Source organism: Nyctibius grandis, chromosome 5 (assembly GCF_013368605.1).
Source record: "Nyctibius grandis isolate bNycGra1 chromosome 5, bNycGra1.pri, whole genome shotgun sequence".
NCBI lineage: Eukaryota > Metazoa > Chordata > Aves > Nyctibiiformes > Nyctibiidae > Nyctibius > Nyctibius grandis.
The window spans coordinates 14202767-14225236 of record NC_090662.1 but is presented as its reverse complement, the minus strand read 5'-3'; the positions used below and the strand labels follow the sequence as shown (position 1 = coordinate 14225236).

The window sequence follows — 22470 nt, the reverse complement described above, 5'->3', positions numbered from 1 at the left end:
GGGCGGTGGGGTCCGAGGGCGGCTGCTGGGGGGCCCTTCCCGCCGCGGCGGGTAACGCATCAGGTGCGGCTGCTGCAGCCGCCGGAGCCGTCCTGAGCCTTCGGCGAGCGGGCTCGGTGGCCTCCCGTTGCCGAGTTCATTGGGGCGGTAGCCGTGTCCGTACGTGTTATTCCTACTCGTAAGAGTGACTTCTCCTATAATACACCTTTTCCTTGGTAAGTTCTTTAATGCATCTTGAGCTGCTTTAATGCCTGTGTCAGGTGATGGGACTTTTTTCTCCTTTAAAGGTCCTAAATTTCAGCATCTTCACCTTCATCTCTGACCTCCTCTCCTTCTGTATTCTTGTATTTTACACGCTTTCCTCATCCTTTGGTGCTTTCTTTCTATTCCTTGCCCCTTTTCTCCCCTTTTCACCCCAACCCAATGACAACCTGTCTACAGCTTATGTGTTGTCCTTGGTTTTCAGTTTGGGAAACTAAATGTTAGGCTACTTCACGCAAGTTAAAATTTCTTTTGTCATATTCATTTTCTGGCAAGTGCTTTATTTTCTGTCTTTTCTATCGAAACAAAAGAGAGAGCAGCAGGGAAAACCGATTATGCAGTACTGGAACTATCCAGGTGTGAGCTTCTTTTACTTCTGTTTTTTGTACCCTGGGTGCTTGTGACTCAGGTATATGGGATTCAGTGACAGATTTAGTTCGTATTCTCAAGCTCTGTGCTTTGTATTTTGTCTTTTACTTTTACATGTTATTGGTCACTTGAAAAGTAATGCTACTGAGTCTTGCATTTTGTTCCAAATTTGCCAGTGTCTTAACCATCTGTCATATAATTAACTGGAAAAAGTAATTAATTAGAAAACCTGACTTGTTGAAAGTACTTTAATTAATGTTCTGAAATTCTTTGTGATGAAACATTTCTACAGAAAATACAGCTGCTTTTACAATTTTGACACACGAGTTCTCTAATAGTAATGAGACCAAACACAGTGTGTCATCAGTAATTTGCCTGCTTATATCTTCCTGTTGATGCTGTTAAACAGATGGTGGTACCTGTTTCATGAGAAGTGCATCACTTGATATAACCTGTTAATCCTAGTAAGTGAATCCTAGTATCTTTAGCTGCACTTAGAGTGGCAGAAGGATATATTTCTGTTACATACATTAGCTCTTGGTACAAGGCGTTTTTGTTTTCCTGGGGATAGAGGCTAAATGCGTTCTGTGAATAAATCTCTGGATTACAAATAGCTGTATGTATTTGGCTGTTTCTGTAGTTCTGAGGGTTTTGGTGATCTTTGATTTGCCTCTCTATTTGTGACTCCATGGAAAGGATAATCCTTCTCTCTGAAGTCTTTATTTTTGTTCCAGTAGGGCGTTTATGAACTGGTGTATGTATGCACATCATACTTCTGTCAGTTTTGGCTTTTTTTTTTTTCCCCAGAGCTCTTCTTTACAATATTTGCAGTCAGTTTTCATATCTGCAGGTGAAGGTTGAGGGCGATACTTGGAACTGGTGTGTTTTAGATCCTGATTCCCGTTTGAAGTGGAATGTTTGTGCAGTTGGATTTTCTGTTGCTATGTTTTGCTGCCAATGTGTGTTTTTATTCTGAATATAAATACTATAAAGGATAAAACATGAGCCTGAGTCATCTGGAAAAGAATTTGGAAACCTAGTTAGTTTAATTCAACGTTTGTAGTAGAATTTTTTCCTCTTGTATTGTATGGAATGTGACATACAAATAAATTGTCAGTAGTTGTTGGGAACTCCACGAAGCATTTCAAATATTCTGGTAGGACTGGATTTCTCCCAAAGCTTGTCTCAAAAAGTTGGCCCCAGCTGTATCCATAGCTGCCTAATATTGGTGTGAATTCTGGGAGAACTCAAAATCCTGTGGGCTCTGAAATAGGAAACAGAGTGTTGATGTTGTATTAGAAGGGAGGCATAGCTGCATTAAAAAGTCTTCCAGTCAACTTTGAGGCGGTTAAGCAGGCAGGGAAGAGTTGAACAATGCTGTTCCAGTCACAGCTGGCAGAGGTCACTGGAAAGCAGTGGACATTATTTCTTTCCCAGTTCTCCAGAGTTACATATACTGTCTGCCCAGGCTTTTTCTAAATATCGTATTTTCTACCTGTTCATAGTAGCAATTTTGTTAAAGAAATAAAAACATAATTTTTTTTTCCTTTTCTCAGGACATCTGTGAGTGAGAGTGATGACAGTCACAGGGTGGTGTTTTTTTGCTTGTGAGGAAGTTCTTTTCATAATAAACAGCATGCTCTACGGATTCATCACTGAACAGTTTATGTGAATTTTTAGCTAGGCTTACTAAGGACACAAAGCTTGTACAATTATTTTCTTTGTCCGCCTTCTCGTGTTTGAGTAACCTCTTTAGTCAGTCAGATGATGAAACTAAATTTAATGGCAACTGAAAGACATTAAGTACCTATGCAGTGACAAATTTTTATAAAACTTTTGGCAGATAGTGACCCAAATTAATATTCCCACCCAAAGAAAGGCGGTTATAATTGAGTCCCTTCTTTCTTCAGAAAGAGCAGCTGCTGGCCAGTCTCCATGCTAAGCTCTGAGCCACCGTGGTGTGTACTGCTGCTGGCCCAGGCAAATACTTGGGGCACTTGGTAATACAGGTGGGGGGCAGGAAAAATGTGTTGGGTGAGGTGGAGAAGGACAATAGGGAGCCACGGGACACTGGCAAAAGCAGACAGACTTAATTGCTTCTGCCCACGGAACAAGGTAGGCCTGTTTTTTCTGTAATGTTTTTTTTTGTTTTATGAAGGAAACAAAACAAAAATCTTTTAGAATACCTTTGTCAGAGGTACTTCTCCTTCTGACTGTTCAAGGACAGTTGACGGCTACTTACTCTAAGATACGTAGTGGCGTGAAAAATAAAAGACTTTGAAAGCTTTAAATATCATGTTTTCTTCCTTGAGTTTAGTGTGCTGTTATTCATAAAAGTCCTTCTTGCTGGGTACAGAGGAAACTGTTAACTACTTGAAGAAATTATATTCAAATTTGTAAGGAGAATACAAAGAGCTTAATAAATTGCCTATAGGGGAGAAAAGAGTTAATAGTAATTAGGGCTATAATGTATTACTGTGTAATGTTTGGGTATGCTCTACATGTAATCATAGAATAATGTAGGTTGACGAGGGTCACTGGAAGTCACCCGTCTGGTCCAACCCCATCTCAAAGCAGGACCAGATTCAAAGTTAGAGCAAACATGTATACATATCTAGAGATACCCATCAAGAAATTTGGAAATAGAGCTTATGTTTGTGTTTTTTTTTTTAATTGAGGAGAGGATATCAGAGAGTTCATAGAGCTATTCTCTTCTTTCTTAATTTACATGTGTAAAGAGGATTTTTTCCAAATTCACTTCTGCTGGGTATACTCTTTAAGTGAGACATGTAGTGTTCAGTATTTAATTCTTTGTTCATTTGAGGTGGTCTTGGTAGACATACTCCAGAGAGACTAGACGGCTTCCTGGAATGAATCCAAGCACTGAACTGAACTCCTATTTGCAAATACATTTGTCGTTCTTGTTCTTAAAAAAATAAAATACAAATGCAAAGTGGGAGAAGAAATTGAAGCAATATATCATCAAATATGTAGTCATGCAAGCCTTACATTTTGGAAGTCGGCCAGTGCCAGATGCTTTTGGGGGTTAGGTGGTTGGCAGATGCCAGCCTGGCAGCTAAACACTCTTCGTGTTCAGCTGTCTTAAGGGACACTTTGTTCTATGCTTGCCAGGTTGCTCATACGCTTTCCTTGGTATTTGCTACTGGCCATTGTGGGGTCAGGTTAGGTAGAGTTTGTACAGCCAAATACAGCCCGGTGAGCTCTTCGGACGTTTTCTTGCATCCTGGGTCATGAAGCTTGAGATTCTCTCAGCTGTGTCTGTATTTTTTTCTTATTGTTGTGTGTTTAAATAGCTGCTTTCTTTTTGAATCTGAGTAAAATCTTGGCTTCAGTGACTTCCTGTGGTACTGAGTTTAACAGCCTAATTATGTGTTGTAATATAATATTTCTCTGTTAAATGTTTGGCTTTGCTATCCTCTAAGCTCCGTTAATGAATGAAGTTCCTTGTATTATTGGAAGCTGTTGTTTTCTTGACTGTATTTTCTGTATATTTCTTAAAGTCTTATTTAATTTATAATTCCTTATTTTTGTTTCCTATTTGCCTGTCTCAACAGGAGAGTCTTTCAAGTGGTTGATAATCCATAGCCTTTCTCAGAACACCTCCCCCTCCCCCAGTATTTAAAATATTCTTCTTCAAATAAAATACAGACATTTTGGGTCAGATAGCACAACTGATCAACAGAGCTGTACTGCAGTGTTCTCCTTGTCATTCCTCTTTTATTCAGGTGTCTCTGTGCTCTTCTGACTGTAGGACGTTGAATGGAAGACCTCACTGAGCTGCTAAACTTCCTTTCTGGATTTGAGATACCTGATTTTAAAGCTTTGTGTGGTGTATGTAGTTCACTTCCCCCTCCCCTCTTATAGATATCATTTGCATTATTGATATTAAATTCTGTTTATGTTGCCTATCCATTGTTAAAGTTGAGCCATCTTCTTAAGCTTTGCTAATGTAAGATGAATTGTCATCTGGTGTTACTACTTCGGGTTTTCTTTTCTTCTCTGATGTGTAAAAATAAATATAGTGAGCACTGCTGGACCTATTTACAGAAGCTTGAGGTTTGGAATAATAGGGCAGGGCTCAGTTCACACCATTTAAGGACTTAACTTAGGCAGTACTTCATAAAAACTCTAGGCTACTGGTCTAAATAGGGGGAGGAGGAGAGGGGAGACAGTCTTAATTAGTCCAGATTAACTCTGTTAATGGTACTTCTGAAGGCTTGCAGGTGGAGATCCAGAGTGTTCAAGTTGACTTTGGTCAGAGCTGCCTCAGTACTCGCAGTGGTGTTAGTGCTCATCTTCTGTGGTCCATAGCTCTGTGGAGCTAATTCAGATGAAAACTGCTCTTTTACTTAGTAATGGTAGTCAGATCCTTGAGGCTGTCTCCTGTGTGATGGGCTCCAACACTGGTAAAAAGAGGGATGGAAGCTGGTGACTGAGGAGGAGGGTGGACTGTGGTAGTACTGGTCTAGACTGGTTAAAACAGTTGTGAAGCCTTGCTAGGCCACCCTGACCTTCTCCGTTGGCTGTGCGTGGACCTTACATGTCTAGTGAGTGAGTGATTTCTTCTGCAGAAAGTTACCTCTTGAGAGCTCCAGGAATGAGCAGGAATGTGGGGCATCTCCATTTATTTGCAAGCTAACATTAGCTGTCAGGGCCTGATGAAGCAGTGGCGTGATGAGTGTCCGTGTTCGTCTTTCCTGTAAAAGTCTAATGGTTAGTGTACTTAAAAAGTTGGAAGTCACGATTTCTGGGTGCGCTCAGACTGAGTGGCTTTAACACCAAACCTCTGGAAAGAGCTAGCTAGCCCAAGGGCATGTGTATGCTGAATGAGATCCTGAATGTCTGCCCGTGTCACTACAGGGTGTTCAGGTGTGTGGACGCTGGAGGAACACAGAGAAAGCAAACTTGGAAGATTTAGTCTGAGTTTGGTTTTGGGATTAGGACACTTCTATACGAAGAAGAACAGGGGTTTGCAGATGGGCTCCCTAGGATTTGTGTGCACTTTGCCTTGGCCTGACACTGAACGGAAGAGCCAGCAGACCAGCTGTGTGCCACCCAAAGAGCGCCTGGGCACCTGAGCGGGCAACGAACAGGCCGTTTTATTCAGACTGGTTGCTGCTGTTAATCTTTATTATCCAATTAAACTATTGCCATGAACAATGTTGACCTCAAAATTTTGTTCAATTTTCTGGCTGGTTTTTGATCTGCGGCAATGTTTGTGTTTCACAAACAGCAGTCTATTTAGAAGTCTTTGACATCCTTCCAAAGGCTCTTTGAAAGTCCACGTATGTTTCTTCACTTGCTCTCATCTATCAGTTAGTTTGACACGTTCAGAAATACTGATAGACTAAGACATGATCTTCCTTTGCAGCAACTGCTGATTAGACCCTATCAGATAGTCTTTCAGGTATAATGGTGTTCTATTTTTAATGATTGTTTTGAGGAGCTTGCCAGATACACATGTAAGGCTTGTTACCCTGCGATTCCTTGCTTGGATCACTCCAGAGCCTTTTTAAAAAATAAAGGCTCAGCATTTGCTACTATATTCCTGCAGAAGAGTGGCTGTTACAAGAGACTGCAGCTTTTTCTGACAGCTCAGCCGCTTCGTGCCTCAGCTGCTTCAAAAGCTTGCTGGATAACTATTTGTAGAACATGATGCAAACTTGGTCATTTAGGAGTGGTTTTCAACTTCCTGACTCTGCTCATCGAGAAGCCACAGCTCTGCCGTGCATTGCCTGGTGACAGATAAACACGTCTTCCTAAACACCAAGTCAGTATTTTCAGTCAGCAAGATTTATTGTTGCAGGAAATTACTGTTGTGTTTAGAGTCACAAGGAGGAGAAAAGGAGCACAGCATTTTATTTCAAAGTGGCCACTATATTTTGGGTGGGGTTTTTTCTGAGTGTTTGTTAAAAGAATGTGTATATAAATGAAAACCAGAGTAATAGAAATTCTATTTCTTTATAAAGTTATTACAGTTCTAAGAGCAGATGTATACATGCAATATTTCAGGGATTTCTCATTATAAGATTGTAAATATGTTTAATGACATATGTATGTATGTAGTATTCAGTACAAGAAATGGAAACTTGAGATTGACCGTATACTGTGTTTTATTTATTTTTTTTTTAAAGATGCAGCATTTTCAGAAATGTTTGGCTTGTAGGTCTAGGATGCTGGCAGCAATTACTGCATTTGGATTAATGGAAATTTTGTAACTAACATCTCTTATAGAAGATAAGAGGCAAAATTGACTTGATTATAGTCCCCTTTAAGAGCTTGAATTTTTTCCACTTCATTAAACAGTAGAATATATTTAAATATTAGGAGCTTTTTGCTAATTAATAAACACTGCAGCAGGCTCAGGAGTAAGTTATGAGAGGTGTAGAATGCTGGACTTCTCAGTACAGAGTCCTCCCCCCCTATTTTTACAAGTAAGGTAACTATGAAATTGTGTCATGTCACTTCAAATGGAGCCATGAACAGAAACCTGTTAAGTAACAAAATTAGGGAATTTGCACAGACCTTAAGGCTGAGGGCAGAGATTCCAGAAATGGCTGCAGCAGTTGCAACAACTGCACGCAATGTTCTTTTCCCAGAACCCGAAATAAATCTCAGAAATCCTGATACTCAACATTTTGCTACTATTTTGGACAGTTGTGTAATTCACTGGCAAAACAAGTATTCCTCGGGAGCCAGTTGTTTTCTGTCATACTTCCTTGCTAATTTGTCCTTCGGATGTTGGCGTGTTTGCTGTGGAGGTGAAGATGGTAAAGTCGAACCTACTCCCCATCAGAATTTGAAAACTCGTTCTCACTGCGTGCTTTGTGCTGCAGCTGCAACCGTGAGAGCTTCCAGCTTGGGATGGTAAGTGATAAAGGGCATGAGCTTATAAGGAAGAATAAATATGCGGTGGCAGAAATGGGGTCAGATGCCGTGGTTTGTGGGCAAAATACAGAGGCCTGAGAAAGTATCTGTTTTTCAGTAACTGCCGTCTTACGGGAGGCACAGGCAGGTACGGACACGCTGCCAGATGTCTGTATGTGTCATGATATATCACGTTTGGTACGTCTGTGTTCATAAAGAACAGGGCTTGATACAACAGCCAGTGTAGGGTCTAGTTCATATTTTATTGTTGCTGTTGTTGGCCTGCTAAACTCCTCAACCAACAAAACTCCCCAAACAGGTATCTAGGCATGTGCAATGTTTTTTTCACTAGTTGTTTGGGGGGGATTTTTTTTTTGTGTATTTTGTTTTTTTTTTTTTGAGATAGAGTGAAGAACAAAGTTTGAAAATTGATTCTCTTTCATAAGCAGTGTCTTAGGAATGCTGGTATCCAAATTTAGCAGAGTTGTTGGTGTTCTTTGGGGAAAGCAGATATGTTAATTACTTTTTATTTACGAGCTACCATGGCCTTGGATTGCAAGGCAACAACTTGGGGGAGCCTTGGCTGGCATGGCAGCGAGAGTACTTTTTATGCTGCTGCTTGATATGGTCCTTAGGTTAACAGTCTGTTTTTTTAATTTTGTTTTATTTTTTTCCTTCCCTTTGGCTGCTTTTCTTAAGGCTGGCTGAAAGGAACGTGATCAAACTTCCACTGAAAGGTGTGAACCTGGGAGTGACAAGTTTCTAATTTGCTTGTGTACAATTTGCAATTCTGAAATGCTGTTTTGAGAACAGTGATGCATAGATAAAGTACTTAAGCAGAACACTGAGTGCATTATATAGTATTTGATGTTCCTTTTAAAAAAGGAAATGTGGATTTAATGGTTCATTTGTAATGCACATGAAAAGAATGTGTTTTTTGAAACACTGCTTCAAGGGTTTAATCCTGTTCTTGGTGGCAGTGGCAGAACTCCCATGGATCCGAGTGCAGGAAGGATGACTCCTGGGAAGTTTTAGTGGTGGATCTGCATTACATTGGTACCTGCATTGGTTTGTTTCGTCATGGCAGAGGCAGCTTTTCAGTCAACAGCAGATGCCTAATGTGACTAAGCTGTTTATTGGGCTCTTTTAAAATGAACTTAAAATATCAAATAATGCCAACAATTTGACGATAATGTTAACTTATATTTTGATGTTGGACCTGGAAAGTGAGGTTTTTTTCCCTCATTAAAGTTATTTTCTAGCTGTACATTAGCAGGTATAATGCTTTACTTTTAAGTGAGTTTGCGTGATACAAATGTTGCTACAGATTTACTAGTTTAGGCCATAGGCTTTGCTGTTCTGATTCACTGTATCTTCTTACTCTTCATACCAGGAAATCTTAGTGAATTCTGCTTGTGATTGTGAAACTGTAATATGGAGGATCTAACATAATGGTAAATCAGTTTTATTGTGGAAAGCAGTTGAAACCCAGTTCCAATATTCTCATGGGTTTATGCAGTAACTTTTTTAAAACAGCCTTTAATGTGCTGCTAAGAGAAGTTGTTCTTCTGAAGGTAATAAAAATCGATGGTGTTTAGAAAAAACATTTGAGACAGATGCCACAGCTCTGCAGTTTTTTTCCTTATGCTGTCTAGCGAACATGCTAACTTCATCATTCCATGATCATAATGAGTTGGGAAGGACATTCAAGTCTTGACTCAACAGCTGGATGTTATCCTGACCATTCAGGTTAGGATTGTTATAAAGGAAACAGGTTCCTTGAAATACTTAGTGATTCACAGTGTTTACAGGCGAGGAGAGCGGCTAGTTGCCTATGGTTCCTTGCTTGTGTTGTATTTTTAATTATGTCCTTTTGCTAGTTGACACTGCTTAGACTTGTATATTCTTCCAAAAATTGTCATGTTTTTGCCTTTGTCACTATGAGGAGCACAGTTATATTCTGAACTTCTGTCAGAGTTCAGAATAGATTTTATTTCTGTAGACTGTCATTTAGAAATGTATGCATTTATGTTTGACTTGGGTCGCCAAAACGCAGTGCATATGAGTAAAATTTTTAAATATACTTTCTTTGAATTTATTTAAATCTGCAATGCAGTATCTAATCCTGTCTTAAACAATGCGCACTGCACGGCTTGAATGAGCATTTAACTACCTGAAAACATAAAAATATAGCTTTCTGTGGCTTGTGAAAAACTGCTCATTTGATTGCAAGGTGGAGTGTGTACTTACTTAAAATGGGGTATCATTATGCTCTGAAAAGGAAAAGAAATAGCTAAGAAATCCTTCTGAATAGGGATCACCAAAACCAGGTAGTCATCTCTTTTTAGTTTTAAGAAAGTGATGAAGTTTTGATCAAAAAATGTCGCTTGTTATTCGTAGTATTACCTGTGAGTTTGATGGAAAGGTAATGGACGGCTCTGTTGAATGTCACAGAGATGTTGCGATCCAGCTTTCATATTTGGATGTTCTGTCTACTCTCTGAAGTTGGGAGTATTTTTTGTGTTGCTCTTAAGTCTCCAACTAGTTAAGATTAAGTTAATCTTGCTGTATTTGCTCTACACAGGACATTGTACAATTGAGTGCAAAGGACACAGAACATGAAACAAATGGCTAGATCTGGAGAGGATGGGAGGAGAACAAGGCAGAAGAAGAGTCAAGTGCTCTGCTGTGCTTGTGGATGTGTACCAGCTGTTTTGATTTTTTCACTTTACTACCCATTTGATACTGATGTGCCTTAGAGCCCAGCTTGTACAGTCTGACTTCAGGATCAATATCAATACAAATTGTCAGCTGAATAACGTATTAACTTGTAATGAATATGCAGAGTTCTGAAATAGTTGCAGTACTTGGTTCTCTGTAGGTGCTCAGTGAGCTGTGGGCAGATGCAGAGTCAGAGCTAGGGCTGCAGCTTAAGTGCCTTGAATTGTTACCATCCATTTCTCATCCAGATAAGTCAGCTTCAGGTCAAGTGTATCAAACTCATTATACTGTCCCAAAAAAACCCCCCAAAACCCAAACCACATATAGATCCCAGCCCCTGCAAGCAGACACACTCTCCAGAAAGAATTAAACAAACCTCGTCACCTTTAATTTCAGTGTGCTCAGAAATTGTTGGGTGTCTCTTGAAGAAAGCATGTAATATTTCCTTGTAGAGGTATTTTTACTTAGCACATCAAACTCTGTTAAAGTCTTTTGAGACATCCATCCCATGATTTTGTCGTATTTACTTTTGTAAGCATCATCTTTGCATTTGTGTATGCAAATATGTATGCAAATATGCTTTAAACATCACAAAAATAGACTCTATGGAGGATTTAATGTAGAGAGTTCCTTAAAAATAGGAAAACCATGGGTAATCTAAATAACAGGTTTGTTGATAGAAATCAAATAAATTCATCTGATCTACTGGACAGCAGCGCTGCAGAGAAGGACCTGGGTGTTCTGGTGGACAACAAGTTCACCATGAGCCAGCAATGTGCCCTTGTGGCCAGGAAGGCCAATGGTATCCTGGGGTGCACTAGGAAGAGTGTGGCCAACAGGTCAAGGGAGGTTATCTTGTCCTTCTACACGGCCCTGGTGAGGCCACATCTGGAGTACTGTGTGCAGTTCTGGGCCCCCCAGTTCAAGAAAGATAAGGAATTACTGGAGAGAGTCCAGCAAAGGGCTACAAAGATGATCAAAGGACTGGAGCACCTCTCATGAGGAGAGGCTGAGAGAGCTGGGTCTGTTCAGTTTGGAGAAGAGAGGACTGAGAGGGGATCTTATCAACACTTACAAATACCTTAGGTGTGGGTGTCAAGAGGAGGGGACCAGACTCTTCTCAGTGGTGCCCAGTGACAGGACAAGGGGCAATGGGCACAAGCTGAAACATGGGAAGTTCCTTCTGAATATGAGGAGGAACTTCTTTACTTTAAGGGTGGCAGAGCACTGTAACAGGCTGCCCAGGGAGGTTGTGGAGTCTCCTTCTCTGGAGATATTCAGAACCCTCCTGGATGCAACCCTGTGCAACGTGTTCTAGGGGAACCTGCTTTGGCAGGGGGTTGGACTAGATGATCTCCAGAGGTCCCTTCCAACCTTTAACCATTCTGTGTGATTCTGTAACTCATAATAAAACTACATCATTATACTTGGTTTATAGTTTTGTGGTGTAATTGTTCCTCGAGGCAAAGGGGTTTTGGGTGAATTGGAGAACTAGTACCAAAAAAGGTTGCTGCCTTTAAAATAGCTTGTCCAGTTTTTAGCCATATTTGATATAGTTGGAAATCTTGGATTCATAAGTTAGTGTTGGTTTCCTGAAAAATCATTGACCTTGGAGAGAGAGATCAAGTTAATGTAGCTGTTGAGGGAAAGGTTTCTGTGCAGGTTCAGCGGTTAGTTCTTTACTGCTGATAATGAGTTTCTTCAACCTTTTTCTCATCATGTAATTATGGTGGTAGGAAGCAAGGGATATTGTATGTGAGAGGGGATGTTGGTTTAAGAGAAATGAGGAGTTAAAAATCCTACAAGATGAGTTCACAAAGGAGGGGAAGGCGAGGGGTGCAAGTGTGATCAAAACCTGTGTGGCATCCTTCCTACATCGGCACCTTCGTGAGCAGTGGAACTGCTTTGGCCGTGACTGGGCGATGTAGGTCAAGTTATGTGCGGAGGCTACGTATGGCTAAGGGGTTTATGTCGCTTTGAGTCTGTAGGCCAGTGTGGCAAATGATTTTAAATTTAAGTTTACTTAAACAGGTTTTCTTACAACAAAGCAAATCCTATTTTAAGCTTTGTATGGGTGAGAAAGAAGGGTAACCAGTCTATGTAATATGCCAAGTTATATCAAAGTCTCTGCTGGGCTCCATGTTTTATGTGATAGAAATATTTTTATATTTTTTGTGCCAATGAATTCTTGATAACGGATAGTTGCTCTTAGAAAAGCTGCTACTATTATCAGAAACAACTAGGTCAGAAACAATTACAGATGTTGACACAGTCGTGGCTTCCAGCTTTGACTGATTTGATGTGACTTACACAATATTATCAACAGTGGAAAAATTGCAGTGTTCGTTTGCTCACCAAAAGTCAGCGTCCTGATATTTCTGAAATTTGTTAATGACTGTCTAAGCTCTCTCAGAGACATTCCTTTCTATTGTCTTGTCATTTTATCTGAAGTTGTATAAAGGATATTGGAGTTACACTGTTCGAAATCTTAAATATAGTTCCTTTTGGGTATTTGGTTTCTCTTTTTTTGAAAAAGCTTTGTGAAACATGAAAACGTGTGGCATTATGGGTCTTAGAAATCCTTAGCAGCTGGTATAAAAATCAATCTATTTGTTGAAGCTTTGTTACTATAGTGTATATGACACATATTCAAACTTACTAAATAACAGTGTCTTTAAAGTAATGCGCTGTGTGAAATACGAGCACATCCCTACACGAGTCCGGGAAGACTGAATAAAGAGGCGTCAGTGCAGAACTGAGTCTTTTGGAGGGTCATCTTTTCTGAGAAATGTCTTAGAAGATGGCAGTGTTGATAGGGCTTTTGTAGAGGGAGTATTTTCATACATGCAGCTGCTATGATCAGGTAATCTAATCTCTGCTTTTTTTTAAAAAAAGCTGAAATTTTTGGTGATGAACAATGTATAATAAAATGTCACAAGTTATTCTAATGCTTAGGCATTTCATAAAGACACTTTTATTTTAATATATTGCACAGTTTCAGTTTACATCCCATCTGTTGGACGTGCTATTTTTCTTTGCCTTTCTTATCTGTGCAAATGCTGTAAACAAATGTCTTACCTTTCTCTTTGTTTTTAAGACAAAGATAATCTTTAATCTTTCACTGTAAAAACTGCCTACAGAGTAATAATTCTTGTTTCCTTTTAATGAAGAAATATAATGTGCAATATTGTTGATATTGACAATGTTATGATAAGTGTGATATTTTTATTAGAAATATAGCCCTCAATCTTTTTTTTTTTTCCTGTGAGGGATCATTCTTGGAAGGAACCTTGATGCATGATTTGACGTTTGAGGGCTAAACTACCATTTCTCCTCCTTGCCACTGGTGAGGCCAGGCATGGTGTGCTGGGTCCAGTTCTGGGCTCCCCGGTACAGGAGAGACACGGACATACTGGAGAGAGTCCAATGAAGGGCCACAGAGATGATGAAGGGACTGGAGCATCTCTCCTGTGAGGAAAGGCTGAGAGAGCTGGGACTGTTCACACTGGAGGAGAGAAGGCTCAGGGAGATCTGATCAATATATATAAATACCTGAAGGGAGGGTGCAATGAGGACAGAGCCAGGCTCTTTCCAGTGGTGCCCAGTGACAGGACCAGAGGCAACAGGCACAAACTGAAACATGGGAGGTTCCCTCTGAGCATCAGGAAACACCTTTTCACTGTGAGGGTGACTGAGCACTGGCATAGGTTGCTCAGGAAGGTTGTGGAGTCTCCATCCTTGGAGATACTCAAAAGCCATCTGGACACAGGCCTGGGCAAGTGGTTCTAGATGGCCCTGCTTGAGCAGGGGGTTGGACTGCCACCCTCCAGAGGTGCCTGCCAACCTCAGCCATCTGCGATTCTGTGAAACTGTGTGTGTGAAGTTTTTTTAAGAGATCCTCTTGTGTTGGTTTTTACCAGTTATGCTTGATCCTGGAATCATTCAGATAGTACATCTGGAAAACTTGTTTAATATTTTGAGGTTACTTATACTAACTTTTTCAAAGCCTTTTGCATAATTTGTTAGGAATTTATAGCTTTACAGAATAAAATAGGAATTTCCTTGCATGTTAAATAATTGGTGCAGTTATATAAAAATAACATTCTTAAACTTTTTGTAAACTTAGGAAGGATGCTGAATATGAGGTGGAGCTGAAAACTTAAGCTTTTACCAACTAATGTTAAAATGTCACATATAGTATAGTGTGCCCCACTGACTTTTTTTTAACTGGGCTTGAGTATAGCATATTTGTTTGCATACATATATTTTTTAAGGGTATTGGCAAATGTTTTAACAGGTTTTTTAATTCCTTCTTCCTTCTTTTCTTGCACTGGCTGCTTCCTACCTTAATTAACAGTTTGAAATGTAGGTACTAAACTAATTTAACTGTTATTAATCTGTTAATATCTGAAGTAATCTATTTGTCAAATATTTGAGTTTGGTTTTAGTGATAATACATTCATAGCTGAAAGAACATGCATATTATAATAAAATATCTGGAGAAGATTGTGTAATTCTCACCTAAACTTTCCTTTGATTTTTTAGAATGTCCAGTACGAGAGAATATATGCAATTTTGTAGAAACACAATAATTCTAAATCTGAAGGCTTTTTGTGTTTATTTTCTTTATTCTTTTTTTTCTGAACTAACTCTCACTGACTGATTACATGAAAGAAAACTTAAAATTCATTTTCAAGGCAGGAATGTTTTATGTAGGCTGAAAGTTTTCTGTTTTTTTACATTTAAACAAATGACAGTGACTTCCAAGATTAACTATTACTACTGCTATTTGCTGCCATTAAAACAAGCATACCACTCTTCCTTTTTTTTTTTCTCCTTTTGAATTCGTTTTAATCTACTCTTTTCGTGAGTGTATTAATCTTATAATTAGTGGAGTTCTAGCACTGATTTTTCTTTTTCTCCAAAAATGTCTTAATAGTCGATATGAAATTTTCTTGCATTTTGTAACACAGCTACTCCTGGACTTCAGAATACTGTGCTGTGGTAATGACTATAGGTTGCTTAATTTATCAGAAGAAAAAAAATGCTGCATGTAATATAACTCCTGTGAGGTTCTCGTGAGACAATAACAGACCGTCTCTGTGCCATCTGTGTTCTACTGGGAAGGATGGACAAAACTGAGATTTCTGATGTCCTGTAGCAGCAGATTTGTAATTTTTTGTTTAGTTAGAGGAGAAAACCCAAACTCTTACTAAGATAGTAATGAGGCGAGGTGTAAAGTAAATGTAGCTGTTCAGTGCTTTGCAGGTAATGGGAGTGTTTCTACATTCCCTGTGTTGCCCTTCTTAGGGAAGGTGGAAGTAAAGTTCTGTCTTTTTCTGTTGACAGCCTAAAATGACTGTGTGAATTCAGTGGAATAAATGGCGTCCAAAGTAACTGATGCTATAGTTTGGTACCAGAAGAAGGTAAGCTTTCTGTTTGTTTTTATGGTGGCTTTAAAAAAAAAGTTTGCATATTGTCTTTTATGTGTAAAGTATAATAAATATAAAATACTACTGCGTTATTGGTTAGCATTGTATGAGAGTGAGTAGCTTGAATTTTTTCTTCCAAAAGTAAATAAATATTTAGTGACTGTGTCTAATGAAATGGTGGAATAGCTTTTGGTCTGTTGAAAACTCCTCACTCCCTTGGCTACTTATGCTATGGAAAAAAAAAAGGAAAGAAAATTTTCATTCTCAGTAGAATGTTAATTAATGTACAGGAGAATGTTGTTTCTATAGCACATAAATGAATCCTTATATTTAAGTAGAAAGTAAGAATTTAGATGTATTGTCTGTCAGTAACAAGGAACTGTGTAATCCATACCCAAAAGAGAGAGGCTAGGGCTTCTTGGAAGTAAATTAGAAAAAAAAATTGGGGGTGGAGGGGAGAGGAAAAAGATCTTATTGGGAGATACATAGTCACAGTATTGCCTGATACTGTATCTTTTGATTCATGTTTGCACATAGAAATATTGATGTCTCTTTCTAATTTATTATTTTGACAATTTCAAATCATCATATCCTCTTGACATTAGCGTGCCAGTTGGTTTAGTCAGTTAAATTGCTTTTAAAAAGCTGAAAGATTTGCTAAATTTTGTGATGTACTTCTTTACTAAGATATAAATAAGGTGTGATGATTATTTTTTTGTCTGTTTGTTTCTTGGCTCTCCATGATTGAGTAAGTTTCTATGAGTTATTGTTTTCCTTGAGCCTATGGCTGTCTTTTTGAGAGGATGCATCTTGTCCTTAGGATAATGATGGCAACTGTTTTCAAAACAGAAATTCTGGTTAACTTCTAGTAAGCAACAGTTAATTTCTAGAAATAAGACAGTACTGGTATGCTTTGCTGAGACCTTTACAACTGTGAATGAAAGGTACAGCTGGAAAAGCAGAAAAATGAATTTTGCTGACTTAATTTATACCAAACATTCAATTACGTGTTAAAAAATTGAAAATAATTCAGAATTTAATGAGGTTTTTTTGTTTGGTTTTGTACTGTGTACTCTCTCCCTTCTCTTACTCAAGCTTTACAAAAAGTATTTCTGTAAAAGTATCAGTGGAATTACACAGTGGTTTTAAACCTTTTCTTGATTGCAGGTCCAATCCCATTTTTTAGAGATTTGGAGGATGACTTGTAGAAGATTTAGTGTAACAAAATTCAGTGCAGGATCTTATGGAAGGGGAAGGTGATGCTGATTTTACCCACTCGCACTCATTACAGAATCACAGAATGTTAGGGATTGGAAGGGACCTCGAAAGATCATCTAGTCCAATCCCCCTGTCGGAGCAGGATTGCCTAGATCATGTCACACAGGAACGCGTCCAGGCGGGTTTTGAATGTCTCCAGAGAAGGAGACTCCACAACCTCTCTGGGCAGCCTGTTCCAGTGTTCAGTTACCCTCACTGTAAAGAAGTTTTTCCTCATATTTATGTGGAACCTCCTGTGTTCCAGCTTGCACCCATTGCCCCTTGTCCTGCCAATGGATGTCACTGAGAAGAGCCTGGCTCCATCCTCATGACATATTTATAAACATTAATGAGGTCACCCCTCAGTCTCCTCTTCTCCAAGCTAAAGAGACCCAGCTCCCTCAGCCTCTCCTCATAAGGGAGATGTTCCACTCCCTTAATCATCTTCGTGGCTCTGCGCTGGACTCTCTCTAGCAGTTCCCTGTCCTTCTTGAACTGAGGGGCCCAGAACTGGACACAATATTCCAGATGCGGCCTCACCAGGGCAGAGTAGAGGGGGAGGAGAACCTCTCTTGACCTGCTGACCACACCCCTTCTAATACACCCCAGGATGCCATTGGCCTTCTTGGCCACAAGGGCACACTGCTGGCTCATGGTCATCCTGCTGTCCACTAGGGCCCCCAGGTCCCTTTCCCCTATGCTGCTCTCCAACAGGTCTGTCCCCAACTTGTACTCATACATGGGGTTGTTCTTGCCCAGATGCAGGACTCTACACTTGCCCTTGTTATATTTCATTAAATTTCTCCCCGCCCAACTCTCCAGCCTGTCCAGGTCTCTCTGAATGGCTGCGCAGCCTTCCGTTGTGTCAGCCACTCCTCCCAGTTTTGTGTCATCAGCGAACTTGCTGACAGTGCACTCTATTCCCTCATCCAAGTCATTAATGAATATGTTGAATAGTAGTGGTCCCAGTACCGACCCTTGAGGGACTCCGCTAGACACAGGCCTCCAACTGGACTCTGTCCCATTGACCACCACTCTCTGGCTTCTTTCCTTCAGCCAGTTCACAATCCACCTCACTACCCGATCATCCAGACCACACTTCCTCAGTTTAGCTGTGAGGATGCTGTGGGAGACCGTGTCAGACGCTTTACTGAAATCAAGATAGACCACATCCACAGCTTTACCATCATCTATCCACCGGGTTACGTCCTCATAAAAGGCTATCAAGTTGGTTAAGCATGACTTCCCCTTGGTGAAGCCATGCTGAGTGCCCCTAATGATCCTCCTATCCTTGATGTGCCTAGAGACAGCACCAAGGACAAGTTGTTCCATCACCTTTCCGGGGATGGAGGTGAGGCTGACCGGTCTATAGTTACCCGGGTCCTCCTTCTTGCCCTTTTTGAAGACTGGAGTGACATTCGCTTTCCTCCAGTCCTCAGGCACCTCTCCCGTTGCCCACGACTTAGCAAAGATGATGGAGAGTGGCCTAGCAATGACTTCCGCCAGCTCCCTCAGCACCCGCGGGTGCATCCCATCAGGGCTCATTCTCTCATAAATTTCATTCACTCACACTGTCATACTGATAACACAAGCACCAAGTTGTGTGCATGTTTGGTCTGTCCAGGACCTCTTTTGCGCAATGCAAGAGATGCTGGCTATCAGATCCTCATCACGTCTGTGAGGGTTTTTCAGTGGTGATGATGAACTAGTGTTTGGACAGATCTTTTATGGTATTCAGCTTTATATGTAAATGGTCCTTTGATGCAAGAAAGTGTCTGAAATATCCATAAATCTTAAGTGAAGTTCACGCTTGTTATCTGTTTGGGTTTTTTTTTGTTTTTTTTTGTTTTGTTTTTTTTTGGTTTTTTTTTAAATACACGTCTCTCTTCCTGTCGATCATACAGAAAAGGAATGCCATACGTGATATGCTCCAACTCGCCATCCTCCTGATGTTAGGAAGGCAGGATCTTTTGCTCATGAGTCACTGTGCTGTGATCTTACAGAGGACAGGCCTTCTGGTCTTCATATAAACAACCCATTCCTCAGTTTTACTTTTCCCAGGACACTGCTCCAAACAGGATTATTCATTATCAGTATTCATTCTTTTAACCCTTCTTCTGCCATTTTTTCCGATTATTTCACCCATGGTTCCATTTATTTCATTCATAGCAACCACAGTATTTCTGCTACAAGTCTCTGTAGGCTTTTACAGAGGTCTGCTCAGCCAGAAATCACATGATGCCTTTATGGCAAGAAGTTGTGATGAGGTGACTCCTGTTACTTCATGAAAAACTGGGCTATCTTCAGGAGGGATAAAATCTTGCGTAAAACAGATGTCAATGTTTTCCATGGTGTGAACAAAATTTAATTGCAATCCACATGTGGACTGGAGTCTGCCAAACGAGCAGGCTTTGCTTCTTTCGGTATGAGGAAGTGCAGTCTTATTTTGGGACAGATGGCTGCACTGCAGAAATGTTGCATCTTATGCAAATGTTAATGCTAATTAGATTGTTATTTCTTAGGTCCCATTTATCAAAGGTTCTCCTGGATCAGGCTGATAACCCCAAGGGGTTTTTTAACTTTGTAGTGCAGTGTGTGATCCTTTCCTGGGAACATCTAGGCTCTTTCACCTGTGTCCTTGAATGTATTTGTTTGTTTATCTATCTGTCTATCTATCTAAATCTTGTAAATGGCACAGTATTTTTTTCCCCATGGATTTGTTGTTTGCACCAACGATTTCAAATTGGGGGAACAGGAAGAGCTATGCTAGTGGTTAGTGGGTACCAGGCATTTTTTTCTCCTTTCTGATAAGTTTCTATTATGTTATTGCTTATGACGGCAAAATACTGAACTCCCTGAACTGGTGGTTGTTTTCAGTTCTAAATTTTTATTTTAGAGTTGTTGACCCTTGGCAGTGCTGGGTTAACAGTTGAACTTGATGATCTTAAAGGTCCTTTCCAACCAAAATGATTCTATGATTGTAGGTTGTCCCACACACGTTGTTTTTTAGATCTTCTGTTTCCTCACAACCATAACCGAAATTGAAAGTGGGGAGGGATCAAAACTTAGCACATTCTGGCAGTAAAACATTGTTTCTGGGGCAAGAGAGAACCGGGGTTGCAGTGAGTATTGATCAAATTGATATGACTTACCTATATGATAAAATGAGGAAAATTAAAGTGCTATTTTGAGGAGGTATTTTCAGATTAATGAATTGGTGTATGAATGCCCTGAAAAAGAACATGAAGAACTTTTGATATTTATAGTAATACCTAAAGAAGAAAAATATATGGGAGCTGGGTCTCTTTAGCTTAGAGAAGAGGAGACTGAGGGGTGACCTCATTAATGTTTATAAATATGTAAAGGGCAAGTGTCATGAGGATGGAGCCAGGCTCTTCTCAGTGACATCCCTTGACAGGACAAGGGGCAATGGGTGCAAGCTGGAGCACAGGAGGTTCCACTTAAATATGAGGAAAAACTTCTTTACTGTAAGGGTGACTGAACACTGGAACAGGCTGCCCAGAGAGGTTGTGGAGTCTCCTTCTCTGGAGACATTCAAAACCCGCCTGGACGCGTTCCTGTGTGATATGGTCTAGGCAATCCTGCTCTGGCAGGGGGATTGGACTAGATGATCTTTCGAGGTCCCTTCCAATCCCTAACATTCTGTGATTCTGTGATTCTGTGATTCTGTGAGTAGGTGGAGGCTGTGTAAGAAATACTGAACAGATAACTTGCTCCATGTGTTTCTTTGTTTTCAATTTTAATGTATTTTTGGATGTATTTATTTTATGTCTGTCTCTACTGAGTTTCAAAGGTCTGTTGGTTTCTCAGAAGTAAGGCATTTTTGTATTTCTTTAATGGAAAAAGTTAAGCAATTGAGCTCTTCCAACCCTACTTCAGGCAAGTTTTCCAAACACCAAGTTTACTCCTATGACTCATACTATTGTCTGAAATTGAGCTCCTCACAGGGGGATGATTTAGTAATGTGCTTAATCGTTTAAAAGGTCAGACCTTTTATTATGTAAACTTGTTTCTTCTTGTTGCAATAGATGTACTCTGCTTTTAGTGCATCAGAACTCTTGATTACTGTCTTGTAAAAATACAAAAATACACAAAAACAATTCTTAGTTATTTTAAGTTGGATGGTACGATTTCAGATGGTGTATTATACCAGCTTGTTATTTGAGATGTAGGACTGCATGGCCATAGCTTTACTGGTTCCAGTGATAGCGTGCGTTTCCCAGCTGATACGAGTGCTTTTGTGAGGCATGAAATCTGAACAGATAAATCCTGCTAGATGCAGCTTTACTCTGTAGAAAGGAAAATAAATGAAGCCTCTGCTGTGTTTCTGGGTGCACTGGGGAGTGCAATGCTGAAATATTCGTGTGTCAGACAGGGTTTGTCTAGCTTGGTTTCAACACTTTCTGCTGCACTGGTTCTTGCAATAAGAGTGTGGCAGGGCTGTCTGCGTTGCTCTTGGTTCATTTCTTTGGTCCCAGACAGCTACCGAGCTAATATTCGCGTATATACGCTTTGTTAGTTAATATCCTTCGGATTATGTTTATTTAGCAGAATACTGACCTTGCTTCAGATTTGTATGTAATTGAGGAATTTTACAGAGAAAACCATCATAATGTTTCCTCTGAAAAAATCTGACAAGCCCACAATTATTTAAACGATTTCAGTATCTGATGGCGTACGTTTCTGGTACTGATATGTTACACATACTTGAAGTATTGCCCTAGTAACAGTAACTGATGTTAAAAATAATAAAATCGGTAATAATCTAAAATATTGCTTTTATTGCTTGTAATGTAAGCTTTTTGCATTAATTTCTTATAATACTTTCAAGTTTTACAGAGAATAGTAGACATGCAATTTTTGATCTGGTTTCCAGTTTGGAGACTATACATAAATTTACCGTAACAACTTCCTGATTTTCAATCCTCACAGAAGCCTTGCTGCTAAAATGGGGAACTTTATACAAATTTGGTAATAATATTGCAGGAGAGAATTACGTTGTTCCTTCTCTTGGGGATCGTGGTAGGGGAAGGCAGAATGGAATGTAATGAATTGAACCTGAACCCTGCACCTGATTGCATATCAGTTAACTTTTCCAATGCAGCTTTCTGCTGTTTCGGGTGTCCCAAATGAGATGTTTTTCTCTCTCATGGCTTTAAAGGGCAAAATTAGAGTTCTGATTGCATTGCTTTAAGATCTGTAATATCCAGTGTTTTACAGCTCATTAGTCCAAGATTATACTTGTCAAGTTAATAAAAGAGAAAATAAAACAAAAGTTATGTTATTCCCTGAAACTACCTGATTTCTGTCTTGACACTGAATTCACGTGATACATTGGTGACTCTGTCACCAAAGCCAGTTTTTGCCAAATGGTTGGGCTGTGTGGCTATATTACCTAAAACTTCAGATGCTGAAACTGCATCAGTTCAAAAAGGTCCGCCTTCAAGTGCCAAAACCTGACAAGTGTTGGAGCTGGCTATTTGTGAAAGCACTAAGAAAAAAAAGTATATTTAGAAGAGTT

At 39.8% G+C, this 22470-nt stretch overlaps 1 protein-coding gene across 7 annotated transcripts in view; it reads left to right on the top strand.

Moving 5' to 3' along the window:
- Positions 1-22470, top strand: part of PHTF2 (putative homeodomain transcription factor 2) — a 76824-nt gene that overhangs the window by 574 nt on the left and 53780 nt on the right. For 3 of the 7 annotated variants that reach the window (XM_068400413.1, XM_068400414.1, XM_068400408.1), the window contains exon 2: positions 15589-15665. In XM_068400413.1, the coding sequence (XP_068256514.1) occupies positions 15621-15665 (45 nt within the window). In that variant the 5' untranslated portion in view covers positions 15589-15620. Of the gene's footprint in view, positions 1-157; positions 216-6333; positions 6422-7308; positions 7519-15588; positions 15666-22470 lie in introns of those variants that run through there. The other 4 variants (XM_068400409.1, XM_068400410.1, XM_068400411.1 and 1 more) reach the window with 4 other exon arrangements.